The following is a 17,500-nucleotide window of genomic DNA, read 5'->3' as shown; positions in this document are numbered from 1 at the left end:
ATTAACCTCCGTGAGTTATGATAGTGCTTTGTGAGTGTGTGTCTCTGTGTGTGTGTGTGTGTGTGTGTGTGTGTGTGTGTGTGTATCATTCTGTATCTGTTTCACTCTGTTTCTCTGTTTTTTTTTGATTCTCTCTCTCTCTCTCTCTCTCTCTCTCTCTCTCTCTCTCTCGCTCTCTCTCTCTCTCTCCTCTCTCTCTCTCTCTCTCTCTCTCCCCTCAGTGTAATATATCTTCAATATTATGCATTTCTTTTTTCTATAAACATATTTCAAAGGTCCAATAAAGTGTCGAATATACTTCTCCCTCCCTCTCTCTCTCTCTCTCTCTCTCTCTCTCTCTCTCTCTCTCTCTCTCTCTCTCTCTCTCTCTCTCTCTCTCTCTCTCTCTCTCTGACTCATCTCACACACGTCACTCATACTTCAGAATTTCGTTTGCCTTCCTTCTCTTCATCATCATTATCCACATCCATTTCCTAATCCTCTTCGTCTTACCTCTACCCCTCCTCCTCCTCCTGCCCCTCCTCCTCCTCCTCCTCCTCCTCCTCCTCCTCCTGCTGCTTCTGCGCCTCCTTCTCCTCGTAAAGGCCAGAATTAGGCCAAGTTTGCTCGCCCTTCAAGCTGTACTGGCATTTCCTTTTCTCGGGAAACTAGTAACCCTCCCCTTGACTCCCGGGCTAAAATGACGTGCAGGAAGGCAGGGAGGTGGCGCACACTCGAGGGCCAATAATAATAATAATAATAATAATAATAATAATAATAATAATAATAATAATAATAATAATAAAAATAATGGGACGTGTTAGGTGTTGGGAAAGAGAATTGTTAAGTGGGTGGGTTTAATTGACACAGTGGTGGTGGTGGTGGTGGTGGTGGTACAGGTGGTGGTACAAGTAGAAGGAACAGAGACGAAAAGAAGTGAAAAGAAAAGGAAGTAAAGAAAAAGGAAGACGAAACGAAGAAAAAAAAGAAGAAAAGAAGAAAGAAAGTAGTAGTAGTAGTAGTAGTAGTAGTAGTAGTAGTAGTAGTAGTAGTAGTAGTAGTGTAGTAGTAGTAGTAGTAGTAGTACTAGTAGTAGTAGTAGTAGTAGTAGTAGTAGTAGTAGTAGTAGTAGTAGTAGTAGTAGAAGTAGTAGTAATAGTAATATAAGAACATAAGAAATAAGGGAAGCTGCAAGAAGCGACCAGGCTTACACGTGGCAGTCCCTGTATGAAATATACCTACCTATTTCCACCTATCATCCCCATCCATAAACCCGTCTAATCTTTTCTCAAAGTTCGCTAATGTCTTAGCACTAACAACATGATTACTGAGTCCGTTCCACTCATCAACCACTCTATTTGAGAACCAATTTCTTCCTATCTTTATCTTAAACCTAAATTTTTCAAGCTTGGACCCGTTATTTCTTGTTCTATCCTGGTTGCTGATCCTAAAAATTTTGCTTACATCCCCCTTGTTATAAACCTTATACCATTTAAAGACTTCTATCAGGTCCCCTCTTAACCTACGTCTCTCTAAAGCATGTACATTTAACAGCTTCAATCTCGCCTCGTAAGGAATATTCCTCATCCCCTGTATCCTTTTAGTCATTCTCCTTTGTACTGATTCTAATAGACCTATATCTTCTCCTGTAATGTGGGGACCAGAACTGCACCGCGTAGTCTAGATGAGGTCTGACCAGCGCCATATCGTGTATCATTACTTATACATCATGGTACCATACTTATACACTACTACTAATACAGCTACTAATACACATAAATAAGATACATACATTAATAGAAGTAATAACATAGAGGAGAGAAGTAATGGTGGTAAGAGTGGTTCTGTTAACAAGAAGAAGAAGAAGAAGAAGAAGAAGAAGAAGAAGAAGAAGAAGAAGAAGAAGAAGAAGAAGAAAAAGAAGAAGGAAAATTAACTAGAATGAACTTGAGTTAAGGAAAGAGGATGAGAAAACGTAATGAATCAGAGGAACCCAGTAAAAGAAGAATAAGACTACTAAAAAAGAGAAAGGAACGTGGTAGTGGTGGTGGTGGTGGTGGTGGTGATGGTGGTAGTGAAAGGTGATGGTGGTGGTGGTCGCTTCTCGGAATCAACAACATCTCGTGCTCATCATCTCAAAACATCAGAGTTCAGTCCTCAGCAAGGAAACTTTAGGCCGCGGGTCGTTCACAAAAAAGTTGGCGGAAAGTTGACTAATTTCCGCCCCATCATGTATAATCTTCCCTCTCTCTCTCTCTCTCTCTCTCTCTCTCTCTCTCTCTCTCTCTCTCTCTCTCTCTCTCTCTGTCAGTTTTACCGGACCGAGATGCCGAGAAGAATCCGCGAAGGTAAAGTTGATTCCGTGCGTTTTGTCAAGTTTCATTGTTGTTTTTCATTCTAGTTTGCCTTTTTTATTCTTATTTTCTTCTTTTTCCTCTCCTTCTTTACTGACTTCCTCTGATTCATCACGTTTTCTCATCCTCTTCCCTAAACTTAAGTTCATTCTAGTTCATTTTCCTCCTCCTCTTTCTACTGCTCCTTCTCCTTTTTTCCTATTCTTATTCTTATTCCTAACTGATTTCCTCATATTCCAAATAACAGGTGACTGGGAACTACGACACTCAATTTTCATATAAGTCATCGCATTTCCTCCTCCCCTTCCCTAAGCTCGAGTTAATCAGTACATAAGAACATTAAAAAAACTATAAAGGGGATATTTAAGAAGCTATTAGGCCTACACGCACCAGTCTGAGGCACGAGCAGCACTGTCCTGGAGTCATTAACTGAACACCATTGTGACACATCCAGCATCACCCAGAATCCTTCACTCATTACAGACTCACCGCCTCACATCCCCACTTCCCAGCGTCTCATAATAAAGTTTACCTCGTTAACAGTAGGTAAGTCAGTGGTATTAAGTCCTCCTGTCTGGTTATTCAGAGCGGTGTCTTCTCCCAGACAGCGGCGGCGTGAGCGAGGGACCAAGAGGAGGCTGAGGACACGATGAACTCCACCGCCCAGGCAGGAGTGGAGGAGGAGGAGGCCGCGCACCTCGAGAACGACGTGATCAAGAAGATGGAGGAGCTCAGGATCAACTTGGGTCTGAACGCCTCCACTCTGTACAGCGAGCTGACCAACTTCGTGCAGGACAGTCTGCCGGCGAGTGGTGGCGGCGAGGGCGTGGTGGAGGGCGAGGGCGATGACCGCAACGTGGCCCTGGCGGTGGTGGAAGTGGTGGTGCTGGTGCTGATCCTCGTGGTGGCGGTGATCGGGAACGTGTTCGTGCTGATCGCGCTGTGGCGCCACTCGGTGTTCCAGCCCATGTCCCGCTGCTACTTGTTCATGCTGCACCTCAGCTTCGCGGACCTCATGGTGGCGCTGCTCAACATCTTCCCGCAGCTGGTGTGGGACATCACCTACCGCTTCCGGGGCTCAGACCTCCTCTGCCGCTTTGTCAAGTACGCTCAGGTGTTCGTGCTGTACGTGTCCACCTACATGTTGGTGTTCATGGCCGTGGACCGCGCTCGGGCCGTGCAGGGTAGCGGGCGCGGTTCGCTGCGGGCGGCGCGACTCATGATCGCGGGGGCGTGGGGCCTGGGGCTGGTGCTGGCGGCGCCACAGACGATGCTGTTCTCGCTGCGGGAGGTGGAGCCGGGCGTGCAGGACTGCTGGGTGGTGTTCGAGCTGGTGAGCGAGCAGGCTTACGTCACCTGGTTCGTGGTGTCCGTGTTCATCGTGCCGCTGGCCATCATCGCCGTGTGCTACAGCTACATCTGCTGGGCGGTGTGGCACAGCGCGGGGCCCTCCAAGCCCCTCCTCACGCTCAGCCGCCGCCTGTGCTTCGGCTGCGTCAAGAAGGGCAGCCGGGGCGGCCAGGACATGAGGCTCAACTTCGAGCTACAGCCCATCTCGTGCAGCGCCTCCCCGCAGCTGCACACCGCCGCGGCCACAGCCAAGGTGTCCGCGGCCAAGATGAAGACCGTGCGCATGACCTTCACGGTGGTGTTCGCCTTCGTGGTGTGCTGGTCGCCGTTCTGCATCGCGCAGCTCCACAACGTGTACAACAAACCCCAAGACCGTGAGTACGGCCACCCCCAACCCCTCCCCTCAGGGACCTTAGGGATATGCTCCCACACCCCAGAGACATTATTCCCCTTGATATTTCTCCATGAAAGATTCCCCTTCATACATAATCCTCTTTGGAAATTTTCCCCTCTCAGAGCATCTCCCTCTAGGGTTCTAAAAATAACAACAATAATATATCTACAGTGAACTACAATAACATCACGATTTTAACACAACAGCTGCACAATATTAACGAGGGATGGGAAACTTTACTAATAACTCTACATAATTGCGACAAACTATTACGAAAGAATGGCAGGGGAAAAATAGAGGACGAGGAGGAGAACGTGAGGGAAGGAGAGAAAAGCCACTCAAGAAATTAGGTCGTAAGAGAGAAGACAAGGGTGGGAGGAGAGAGAAATGGAGCGAGAGAGGGGAAAAGTGAGGGAGTTAAGGGAGGAAGGACAGGTTAAGGCGGGATTAGAGTGATACCTATTACAACAGAGAGAGAGAGAGAGAGAGAGAGAGAGAGAGAGAGAGAGAGAGAGAGAGAGAGAGAGAGAGAGAGAGAGAGAGAGAGAGGGAAGCATTTCTCTCCACACGCAATCTGTCTCCTTTCTTTCTTGATCCGTCTTTCCCTCCATCATGCCAAAATACGAAATCTGAATTACGTCTCTTCATATTTAAATTATTCCACCCGAGTTCCCCTCCATCATTTATTTTATTTTTTCCCCGAGATTTATCACATTAATTTTCTTCTTTCCACTTCCCCTGAATAAGTTTCCTCGTTCTGTATATCTTCCCTTTTTTATCATTCTTTGTTTTCTGCTTTTATTTCCAGTGTTTGCTTTACTCTTTCTTTATTATTCCTTTTCTTGATTGACAGGAAAAAGAAGGAAAGGAAAAGAAGTTCGCGATTATACTGAAATAACCGCGTTTTCACCTGAGGACTACGTTAGGTTAAGTTAGGTTAGGTTAGGTTAGGTTAGGTTAGGTTAGGTTGGGTTAGGTTGGGTTAGGTTAGGTTAAGTTAGGTTAGGTTAGGTTAGCCCTTTCGTTGCCACGTGGAAGAATTAACCGCACCAGAGGCAGTGTGTGAAGACTTTATAAGCATCTACAAGAAAGTTATGGGTGAAAAAAGAAGAGACTTTGCAATTTCTAACCGGTTTAAAGATTAGATGTGGCTGTTGAACAAATGAAGATGTCTCTGTGGTTGGTAATTAGGGAGAGGTGTACCAAGTGGCAGTCAAAGGGTTAAGGTTAGGTTAGGTCAAGTTAGATTAAGTTAGGTTAGGTTAAGTTAGGTTGGATTAGGTTAGGTTAGGTTTACATTAATTCAATTTATTCATTTCACTTCATTGTGTAGATGATTACTATTCAAAAAGGCATCATAGTTTCATTAGGTTAAGTTGGGTTAGGTTAGGTTAGGTTAGGTAAGGTTTAGACTACTTCGGTTCGTTAATTTCACTACTGATCCCTTCGCTGTATACATCACCAAGTTAAAGAGGTATATTTTCGTTATGTTAGGTTTGGTTTTGACACATTCTGCTCATCAGCTCGAACTTGTCAGGAAAATATTTTACTTTTATTTCGTTTTTTTTCCCCTTTTTTCCCACTATTTTTTGAGCGCAATATACATTTTCAATTCGTAGACTAGAATTATTTCCATGAACCAAAAAAAAGAAAAAAAAGCTTGCGTGGTTTCCCTTGTTTCCCTTTGTCATTGTTATTCTTTCATTTCCCTTCAGTCACCACTCGCTTTGTTTCCTTACTGCGTGTTGTGTGTACTGTAGGTTCATCTTTTCCCTTCTCTTTCCCGCAGTTTCAGTTTCCCCTTCAGTAATCCTCCCCCTACTCCGTTTCCCTAATGCCGCTTCACTCTACTGTTTCTCCTTCCTCCCATTCATCCAATTATATTTCCAGTACATTAACTAAATCCTCTCTCTCTCTCTCTCTCTCTCTCTCTCTCTCTCTCTCTCTCTCTCTCTCTCTCTCTCTCTCTCTCTCTCTGACATCCAGGAATTTATAGATTTTTATTCTTTCTGTTCGTAGAGATATAAGAGAGAGAGAGAGAGAGAGAGGAGAGAGAGAGAGAGAGAGAGAGAGACGAACACGAACACACACACACACACACACACACACACACACACACACACACACACACACACACACAGAGAGAGAGAGAGAGAGAGATAAACAGACAGACAAGAAGAGATTTACAGACACACAGACAAACAGACAGACAGACATATCTCATAAAACACACCGTATGATATAATCTGAAAATTATCCTCAATAACTTACGTATTTTTTCTTTCTTTTTTCCTTTTTTTTTTTTTTTCAACATTCACCTGAAGCTCTGATATATACACACACACACACACACACACACACACACACACACACACACACACACACACACACACACAGAGAGAGAGAGAGAGAGAGATAAACAGACAGACAAGAAGAGATTTACAGACACACAGACAAACAGACAGACAGACATATCTATTAAAACACACCGTATGATATAATCTGAAAATTATCCTCAATAACTTACGTATTTTTTCTTTCTTTTTTTTTTCTTTTTTTTTTTTCAACATTCACCTGAAGCTCTCTGACTGTACACAATATTGGTCCAAAAATTCCCGGATATTACAGTTTTCCTCGTGACAAAATAACCGCATTGCAGACGAGAATTCAATTGAAACTTATTTATTATTACAACTCAAACTGCTGCCAAAAATTTCATGACTTATTCGAGTCTCTGTATTGGTGAAGCTCATTGGGTTTCCAGGGAGTTAAAATGCCGATTTGTTGCTACGGAATCAAAAGGACGGAAATTGGTTAAACGATATCATAGGGTGGATAGGACGTGTGTGTGTGTGTGTGTGTGTGTGTGTGTGTGTGTGTGTGTGTGTGTGTGTGTGTGTGTGTGTGTTGTCTAGCTTTAATAAATACATTACAAAGTCGATTTCATATTATTTATTTTCATTAACAGTTTAGTAATAGTAGTAGTAGCAGCAGCAGTAGTAGTAGTAGTAGTAGTAGTAGTAGTAGTAGTAGTAGTAGTAGTAGTAGCAGTAGTAGTAGTAGTAGTAGTAGTAGTAGTAGTAGTAGTAGTAGTAGTAGTAGTAGTAGTAGTAGTAGTAGTAGTAGTAGTAAATGTTGTTGTTGTTACAGTAATAGCAGTAGCAGGAGGAGTAATAGGAGGATTAGCAGCAGTAATTCATTTAATAAGCCAATTTGTCAAGCTACCCAGGTGACTTATTAGCAACACTAGACACTTACAGGCTTCCACCCACACCTTATACCACCACCACCACCACATTTCTCACAGCGCTGCACTTTCCCTGCAATTCTAATTCAGCTTCATCCCCAAGGCTATGTATGAACAAGCGGGGCGGTGACTCTCATAATGAAGGCGGAGGGAGATACGAAAGGAGTGTGAGGGGTGCCTGTCTCACCTTTATTTCCCTCGATGCACCTCCCCTGCCACACTGTCCCTGCCATACTGTCCCTGCCATATTCCCTGCCACACTGCTACACTCCTTGACATACTGCTCCTCCCAACACTCCCTGCCATAGTTTCCCTACCACACTCCCTGCCAGTTTCCCTACCATACCTTCCCTGCCACACTCTCCCATGTTATCCCATCCTCTCTCTCCCTGCTGTACCATCCCTGCCACACTCACTCATATCCTCCCTGCCACACTGCCACACCCATAACCCTGCTACACTCTCCAACAAAATCCTCCCACGTAAAGACTCCCTGCTACTCCCACACACACACAGTCTCTCCACTACCCCAAACCTTTCCCTTTATATTTCCACCCCTAGTAGAAAATTCAGTTAGAACATGACGTAGACTCAAAGCAGACTGTAAATCATAGGAACCCTGCTTGCATATGTTGACGTTATAAATCAACAACACACATGACTAACGCCCGTGAAACTGTTCCAAATGCACGTTGTTCTTACTTATGAATTACGAGAGGCTGGAATTATGGCAGGGAGCGAGGAGGGTGAGAGGCAGAGAGCCAGTTAAATGGACTCATAAAGAAGGGAGTAATGGTAATGTCAATATTGAGAACGAGAGGTCACGGTGATAAACATGCAGTTGGTCAGTAGTTAGGTGTCAGTGAATAAGCCAATGGTAATAATGAACGGATGTAAACATAAGAGGAAGAAGAGCAAGAATATGAAGAGTAGTAATAGTAGTAGTAGTAGTAGTAGTAGTAATAGTAGTAGTAGTAGTAGTAGTAGTAGTAGTAGTAGTAGTAGTAGTAGTAGTAATAGTAGTAGTAGTAGTAGTAGTAGTAGTAGTAGTAGTAGTAGTAGTAGTAGTAGTAGTAGTAGTAGTAGAAGTAGTAGTAGTAGCACTAGTAGTAGTAGCAGTAGTAGTAGTAGTAACAACAACAACAGCAACAACAACAACAACAACAACAACAACAACAACAATAATAACACTAATAACAGGTATAATAGAGAAGCAAGAGGGAGTAAAAAAGGTCCACGAGGAAGGAATTAAGAGGCAGCAGTCCTGTGTATTATTCCTCTTGATAACTAATTGCTTTCCTCCCTGTCCTCCGGCGACCACAAGCTGCAACAATTACAAACCCCCCAACCGTAAAATCTCTCCAGTGCACTATGCCAAAACATAATGAGAATTCCAACAATAACATAAGCCACTTTATTTATTCTCTTTTTCTTTTCTCCTCCCTCTCCCAATGCAATCGTAATTAATGACCGCAGGGAGAGTTTAGAAAGCCATCAGCGGAAAGTATTATCGTTGGTTCAGCGTGTGCGATTATGCCAACATTTTATACAAACGTTCATGCAAACATTCAACATTTATTGGCCCCACCGCGAACCATGGATGAGAAAAGTGTGGGGCCGTAAATGTTGAGCCTAAAGCTGCCTGCCACTTCGAAATAAACGCAGGGAAGTCCTATTTATAGTGAAGTGCGTCAGACCAGTGGCGCAGTCAACGGGAAGCTTTAAAGTATATCATTATCATTGTTTTTATGTCACAGGGGCACTGGCATAGGGTAATAAGAGGGAAGAAATAAGGAGGTTAACTGAGGTGCCACTCCTTATACAGAAAGTCAAAAGCATTACCCACAAGCAGTTTATGGTTAGGCATGATAACATAAGAACATAAAAAATAAGGGAAGCTGCAAGAAGCGACCAGGCTTACACGTGGCAATCCCAGTATGAAATATACCTACCTGTTTCCACCTATCATCCCCATCCATAAACCCGTCTAATCTTCTCTTAAAGCTCCCTAATGTCTTAGCACTAACAACTTGATTACTGAGTCTGTTCCATTCATCTACCACTCTATTTGAGAACTAATTTCTTCCTATCTCTTTTTAAACCTAAATTTCTAAAGCTTGAGCCCGTTATTTCTTGTTCTGTGCTGGTTACTGATCCTAAGAATCTTTGCTCACGTCTCCCTTGTTATAACCCTTATACCACTTAAAGACTTCTATCGGGTCCCCTCTTAACCTACGCATGATAAGGTAACCTACGCATGATAAGGTAGGAATAGGTTATACACAGGGGCTGCCACGTGTCAACCTGTTAGCTTCCTGCAGTTTCCCTTATGTTCTTGTTTTCTAGTGCACTCCGAGACGCTTTCTTCTCTTCTCAGGATTGTTTTTAAAGGGCTCGATGATTAGTCAGCTTTTCGCGTTGCTGGCATTGTTGACGTGCAAGACCCCTGTTAAACTATCCCTGGAATCATGAAAACACTTCTGAAAACTTCCAGCAACTCCCACTACATTTCATTAAAAAGAAAGCGAGACAAGACGCCGAGATGTTTAAGAATACACTCTCCACACACTCAAAGAAATTCCAGGTGAGGGAAAGCGAGGCACAAACGACCCAGACTTGAAGCATTTTACGACCCTCTGATCCAATAAAGTTAGGAATTTCGTGACAAGATTTGACACAACAGCAAGCAGACCGCAGAGAAGCGAATAAACATACAGAGGGCCTTGAATTCCACCATTTGGAAACTTCCCTTTGTTTGTGGTGATTGAGGCTCGTGTTGTTTTCAGCATAAGAGGGAAGAGTGATGGCAGAAATAACAACCCAAGTGGAGAGAGAGAGAGAGAGAGAGAGAGAGAGAGAGAGAGAGAGAGAGAGAGAGAGAGAGAGAGAGAGACTTCCCTTCCTCTTTTTCTTCCTCCACTTGCTCCTTTTACTTCTCTGAAAGGTTGATGTGTCCCGCCTCTCCTTCCTCCAACAGACTCTAATGGGAGTTACTTGGGTTTTCAAGAATACTTTCGTGATTTTAGTTGCAGATAAGGATTTCAAAAGTGCATGGCTTTTATAGTGGTGGTTTAATTGTTTGTGCTGGGATTTAATGGGGCTTTCAAGAGTTCGTAATGTTCGTGTTAATTAAAGAAGATGAAGTGAAAATTAAGGTTGTTAGAGTATATTTCAGTCTATATTTGAAGTTACTAGGGTTTTCAATTTTTTTTTTTTTTTTTTTTGTGGGGAGGGGGTTCTAGTGGTAGTTTAATAGGATATAGAGAAAGATAAGGTTTTCAAGAGTGCTTTTTTTATGGTTCGTAGTAGTTTAATATGATATAGAGAAAGATAAGGTTTTCATGAGTGTTTTTTATGGTTCTAGTGGTAATTTAACAGGATATAGAGAAAGATAAGGTTTTCAAGAGTGTTCTCATGACTGCAGTGATACTTTAACATCTTTAATGGAAGTTACTGTGCCTTTTAAAAGTGTTTCAGTGATTCTAGTGAAAGTTTAACGAGTATCCGCTTCGTCAAAGGGAAAAATACGAATCACAGCTTTTGAAAATAGTTCTTATGACAGACAAGAGCATTTCAGACCAAAGGACTTAACTGATGCATTTTCGAACCGTGAGTTTAGTTTAGTTTCAACGTTTTAGTTTCCTGACCATGTGTGTGTATGTGTGTGTGTGTGTGTGTGTGTGTGTGTGTGTGTGTGTGTGTGTGTGTGTGTGTGTGTGTGTGTGTGTGTGTTAATAACATATATTGTCTTTTTCAGTCATGTTATTTGATCTCCAGGATTCTGCTCAAGGATTATATTTGTTTTTATAATCACACACACACACACACACACACACACACACACACACACACACACACACAGGTCGGACGGGTTCATACACTGGTATTTTATTTTAGTTCATAAACGTAAAAGACCTTAAGTGAGATTGCAAACTAAATCTGCATCACTTTCCAGAGAGAGAGAGAGAGAGAGAGAGAGAGAGAGAGACACACACAGAGAGAGAGAGAGAGAGAGAGAGAGAGAGAGAGAGAGAGAGAGAGAGAGAGAGAGAGAGAGAGAGAGAGAGAGAGAGAGAGAGAGAGAGAGAGAGAGTGTGTGTGTGTGTGTGTGTGTGTGTGTGTGAGTGCGCATACCAAATATTTATATGAATAACACATTTCCTTTCCTTAACTCTCTCTCTCTCTCTCTCTCTCTCTCTCTCTCTCTCTCTCTCTCTCTCTCTCTCTCTCTCTCTCTCTCCTCCAGTCAGCATGTTGAGCCCCTTCACCGTGGTCTGCATGCTGCTCGGGTCCCTAAAACAGTTGCACCAACCCCTGGATCTACCTTTACTTCAGCGGCACTCTCCTCAACCAGCTGCGGGTACGTGCACACACACACACACACACACACACACACACACACACACACACACACACACACACGTTCATTTTCCTAAATATTTCCAGTTTCCTGTTGTAATGTGGTGTTCTTTTTTTTATCTTTCATTATCATCCTTGTTAGTCATCTCTCTCTCTCTCTCTCTCTCTCTCTCTCTCTCTCTCTCTCTCTCTCTCTCTCTCTCTCTCTCTCTCTCTCTCTCTCTCTCATCAATACATGTTCAAAATCATCACAAACACATATTTTTCTTATTCATTTTACATTTATTCAGTCGATTTTAAACATAAAAAAAAAAGAGGAAAAAATCATTTATTATTCTGCTAGGGCTCCCCATGTGCCTCATTACCTTGCCAATAATATGCATGGTTTGTTCGCTCTCACACCGCAATATCATTAATTCCACGGCTGAATACTAATAACAAGGGGTTTCTGTCTCTCTTTTTATCTATTTATTTATTGACTAATTGATTTATCTATATATTTTGCAGTCTGTCTCTCGTTTACTTCTTTATGTATTATTTTTTTATGTGTTTATCTGTGTATTTGTTTTATTTTCCACGGTTGAATAATAATAATGAGACAATAAATATTTCTCTTCGTTTGTATGTTTATCTATTTATTTGTTTATCTATCTATTTTATTTTCATTTTTATTATTGCCATCATTTTAACGTTCTGAAATACGAGAACTCCAAATCATAATAACAAATCAACAATATTGTTTTGAAGTACAACAGTTCCCAGTACCAATACTTCAAAGGAAAGGACACGATTCAAAGCACAGTAACATTAAACGCAGGGAATACATCAACTTAATATTTCTCTTTAAACTCACAATCTACACGGAGCCATTGTTTCTATTAATGCTTCACTAAAGGTTCCATCAGTTTAAGGCCTTCAGGTAATGGTTAGTGTAATATTAAGAGCCGCTTTACTTACAGTTAGCGGATGCAGGCGACAAAGAAGTTTCGGGATATGTCTGACACTTGATTGCCACCAACCAGGAACGGAGTCATTGGTTCTTTTCACTTCTCCTATCTGAAATAAAAACAAATTATCCATGTATTCTATGAATGGAATGTGTGCATTTTTCAAACACGAAAATTAAGAAATGTATGCTCTGAATAGTAATAATAGTAAAAACGATAAATATATTAAAAGATCTCTTTTTAACATGAAAGTTATGTTTGCTTCGAAAACTAATAATAGCAAAAACTATGAAAATATATAAAAATCATAACGCTTATTAAACACGAAAATTAAAATAAGTATGGTATGAAAACTGATAATAGCAAAATCCGATGAAAAATATTTTGAACTAGTCTAATAAGAACATTAAATAAAAAAAATTGCCTGTCTTGGATCTAAACTATATGAAATACCAAATAGCCTATCTTAAACCTAAACAAATGAAAAATGATAAATGCACTTGTTTTTAATGTAATAATTGCACAACCCGATTAGTGAATTGATTTAATGGCTAATTCATATCCGCGAATTCATCATCCCCTATTGTGTGTACTATGTCCATTTGATTACGAGGGGTTTGTAGTTGGGAATATTATATAGGGATTCAGTTGTCAATTTGTTCCAGCATTACTAACTAGCTAACCTTCAACCACAGAAATTATGACCATATTCTGCACTTTTTTCTTTTCTTTTTCTTTTCTTTTTTTTTTTTTTTTTTACGTAAGAGGGTCACAGGCCAAGGGAAACAAAACCGGAAAGAAAAAATCCCTTTTAGGTGCCAGTTCCAAAAGAGAAAGAAAATCATCAAGAAAATCATCGAAAATTTGAAGGATAAGTGTGATGAAACCTTCCTCTTGAAAAGGCTCTAGTTGAAATTACGTGGATCTTTCATCAGCGGTGTTTTCATGGATGTAGGGAAAAATTAACAAGTTTTCTACGTTATTAATGGGAAAAGCACCCTTGATAACCTTACTACTTTTCTCTGTGGCCCTTGAAAGTAGCTGTGGTAAACATACAAAGCACTTTTAAATACGGGTCTTAATTTCCTGTTAACAAAATATTTTCGCTCCTTTAAACTGCCTCACTTCTTTTATCTTTCGTCTTATTATTATTCGCTTTATTCCCCTCTTCCTCATTTTTTTTTCTTCTCGCATTTTCATCACTCATTTTCCTCTCCATCATTTTCTTCTCTTGAATCTTGTTTTCGCGTCACATCTTCGTTTTCTCCTGCCTTCATCACTAAGTTCTCTCTCTCTCCCTCACTATCTTCTCTTGAGCCCTGTTTTCATATCTTTGTCTCCTGCACAATCGATGTTCATACCCTGAGCTTTTCACTTCCACAACCTCTCTCTCTCTCTCTCTCTCTCTCTCTCTCTCTCTCTCTCTCTCTCTCTCTCTCTCTCTCTCTCTCTCTCTCTCTCTCTCTCTCTCTCTCTCTCTCTCTCTCTCTCTCTCCTCGTGTTCCTTCACCAGGCTATCATTACCTTTAGCATCCTCTAGGCTTTCCTCATTACTTAAAATAGCATCCTGCTCCACTATACCCTTATTTTTCCAATGATGAGGCGAGGTAAGGTTTTCCTGAGTACCATTATCATCAGTTTATCGATAAGGTAAATGGTTTGTATTGAATTACGCACACACACAGACACACACACACACACACACACACACACACACACACACACACACACACACACACACACACACACCAGTTCTTGTTACTAAAACTGAGTGGCAGTGACTGAGTAACAGTAATACCAGACATAAAAGTAATATTGATACCTGTACCTCTGTGATTCATTCCTTCAGCATCATTCTCTGAAGCCTCATTCCAAAAACTATTCATCACCCTATCTCGACTGCTCTTAGCAGGCTCTAGAGGAAATTACTGGAGTTCCGAAGGGTATTTTCAGGACTAGCAATAGTTTTACAGCATTCTGCACTTGGAGAGAAAAAAAAATGTAAAAACTAAGTCCAAAAGAATATGTGCGGCCCTTTAAAATACCACTTCATCTACTTTTAATAAGCTATAGTGGAAGTTAGTTTTTTTTCCGAAGGTACTTTCATGATTAAAAAGAGTTTAAAAGCAATTTGCACTTATGAAGGAGAAAATATCCTTCAGAACCAGAGTAATGATCTCTGGGACTCTTTAAAATACCACTTCTACTTTTAACAAGCTATAGTGGAAGTTACTGACGTTTTTTTTTTTTTTTCTTTTTTGTGGCTACTGATAATTTCAAAAGTATTCTGCACTTACCAATGAGAAAAGCATCACTGAGAACTAGACAAACTATCTCTGTGGCCCTTGAAAACAGTCCCTTTTAGAAAACAAGGGGATTCAGAACACGTGCCAGGCCAAGGAAGGTATAGAATTCTTGGACCAAGCTATTTTTCACTTGTTTAATCCCCCTCGTGTTCCCAGGTGGTGCTGGGATTCGGGCCAAGCCGCTGCAGTGACAACATTTCCTTGGGTGACCAGGAGCCGCGGAACCAGGACGGCGACCCCAGCAAGCGTCCCGTCACCCACACCAACATGCTCTGAGACACCACCACGCCTGCAACACCCGTGCCGCCCACTCACCTGGCTAGGCACCATGTTCTGAAACATTCCTACGCCACAACACTACATTCAAAAGGCTTGAATTGAAGTGACACGGGTTTTTTAAGGCTGTTTTTTATGGTTCTAATGACAGGTTAACATGAATTCTACATTATTAGCAGGAGAAAGAGTCTTGGAAACCCGGCTAATGCCTTCTGTAAGCTTTGAAAATAGTCGTGATGAGACACCAAAGCGTTTCTGAATAAGGCCCACCAATTATCTGATACTTCGAGGTTCACTGGATGTCTAGGTCCTCCGTATCGCGAATCAAAAGGGATCGAAGAGTGTTGTGTTCCCTCCTGAGCGGATTCAAGGAGGATTGAGCCGAGAACGTTGCTTATTGTCAGGTTACCGTGGGTTTAATCCGTTTTAATGATGTTCTAGGAAGGACTGCGATATTGCGAGGGATGTCAGCTTAATAAGGCAAGTTCAGTCCGTTGTGCCAATCTCTGCCGCGTCTTTGTTTGCTGTTTCTCTGTGGGTTTGTGTGTGTGTCTGTTTGCTTCTCACCAGATCAGATACTATGCTATTCATGAACCTCTCCATGACTGCAGGACACTTGTGTATTGTGGGCTACGTATATGCGCTGCAGGAGTGTCAGAAAACATCTCGACCTTTGCAAGTGAAAAGAAAACGAAAACGACAGTGAGGTTTGCGTTGAATCTCGAACAATTGCGTCTTCTGGCGTACGTAGCGGTGCATTTAAAAGCCTTTTCGCGAGTGGTGTGCGTGTCCGTGTGAGCGTGTACGTGCGTGCGTTTGGGTTAGAGGAGAACGTTGTGGTAATAATTGTACTGAAAGTGGCTATTTTTCCTCCTCTTACGCGTCTGTGTAGAAAATGCGGTGAGGAGAGACACGCAGAGGGAATAATAAGAGTAAAAACGATAACCTTAGAGGATGTAATGAGGAAAAGCAACACGACACTCCACGTCATCTTACGCCAGGTAAAAAAAGCCCTTAAGGTGTATACGCCACTAAACCTTCCCAAGTGGTACTGGAAAACACATACATGCAGGAAAGTGGCATAAAAAGTACCTCTCATTAATTATTCTTAAGTACACGTGTTCTCAGGTGCACGGGGGACTCTTGAGGTGACCCTAGAGTTTCGAGGTCACGTCAGGTCATGTGTTGGTGTTTCAGTGTGTCGGTGTTAGTGTAGTGTGCTGGAGATGTTTGATAAGAGGTGTTCGTGCAGTTTGTGTACCTCAGAGGATCCTAACGCGATGGGACTTGTCGAGGCAGTGTGGTAGACTCCGTGTAGTCTTGAAAAGTTGAGATGGTGTTGTGTTCACGAGGAGTTTTACGTTCCGTGTGTTGCATTAGTGTGTGGCGTGCTGGGGGAGAGAGTATGGGTGTGAGTGTACTTGTCGTTGTTATTGTAATTATTATTATTATTATTATTATTATTATTATTATTATTATTATTATTATTATTATTATTATTATTATCGTAATTTATTAAGAACGGGTGTCTGTAATGGTCTCATCGATTACAATTCTACATTTTTCAACAATTATGTCTCTCTCTCTCTCTCTCTCTCTCTCTCTCTCTCTCTCTCTCTCTCTCACTCACTAGGAAGCAGTTTGCCAGCACTGTAACATTCCCTGGACACATAAATATGCATCTCACGCTGCCTTGCTTCACCTAGGCAGCGCGTCGCCCCGCGGACACATCAGACACACTCCTTCACCGTTTTCAACCCCGGAAATAACGTAAGGGGACACTCCTGTAATATATCAAACTGGTTCATCTGTGCGTGTGGAAGAAGCAGGCGTTAGTTATTACCCCATAAACATGACAAAGTTTTCATGACATAGTTTTAACACGTTCCAACACGCCACACGAGTTACGACACTCATAAACATGGCGCACAGCTCGTTTCATGAAGGTAGGAATTTTTTCTAACTCGTCTCTCGCAATTTTGCCACACATTACAAGCATTATATTTTACTGTTCCGCCTCTGATCCCTTGAGTAATCTGTTCAATTCGTCACTAAGAAGTTAACGTATAACACTTATTTTACCTTTCATTCATTAATTCCTTCAGTCATCTGTTTAATTCGCATACGTAATTTTAAAGGCTTTCCAGGCCTTATATTTTACCTTCCAGTCACTAATTCCTTCAGTAATCAGATTAATCGTATTCATAACTTACTTTACATACATCCCAGGCCTTATATTTTATTTTAGTCACTAATTCTTCAGTAATCAGTTTAATTCATCAGTCGCA

The 17,500-nt window shown here is 41.7% G+C and overlaps 1 protein-coding gene across 1 annotated transcript in view; it reads left to right on the top strand.

The window, feature by feature from the left end:
• LOC135114828 (oxytocin receptor-like) overlaps nucleotides 1-17,500 on the top strand; it is a 26,089-nt gene that overhangs the window by 7,872 nt on the left and 717 nt on the right. Inside the window, 4 exon segments of the mRNA XM_064030950.1 lie at nucleotides 2,938-4,057; nucleotides 11,571-11,620; nucleotides 11,622-11,684; nucleotides 15,093-17,500. The exon segment at nucleotides 15,093-17,500 is cut by the window's right edge and continues 717 nt beyond it. Coding sequence (XP_063887020.1) covers nucleotides 2,983-4,057; nucleotides 11,571-11,620; nucleotides 11,622-11,684; nucleotides 15,093-15,212 — 1,308 coding nt within the window. The 5' untranslated portion in view covers nucleotides 2,938-2,982 and the 3' untranslated portion in view covers nucleotides 15,213-17,500.

This window comes from Scylla paramamosain, chromosome 28 (assembly GCF_035594125.1).
Source record: "Scylla paramamosain isolate STU-SP2022 chromosome 28, ASM3559412v1, whole genome shotgun sequence".
NCBI classification, from domain to species: domain Eukaryota; kingdom Metazoa; phylum Arthropoda; class Malacostraca; order Decapoda; family Portunidae; genus Scylla; species Scylla paramamosain.
This window is presented reverse-complemented; position numbering and strand designations above follow the sequence as displayed.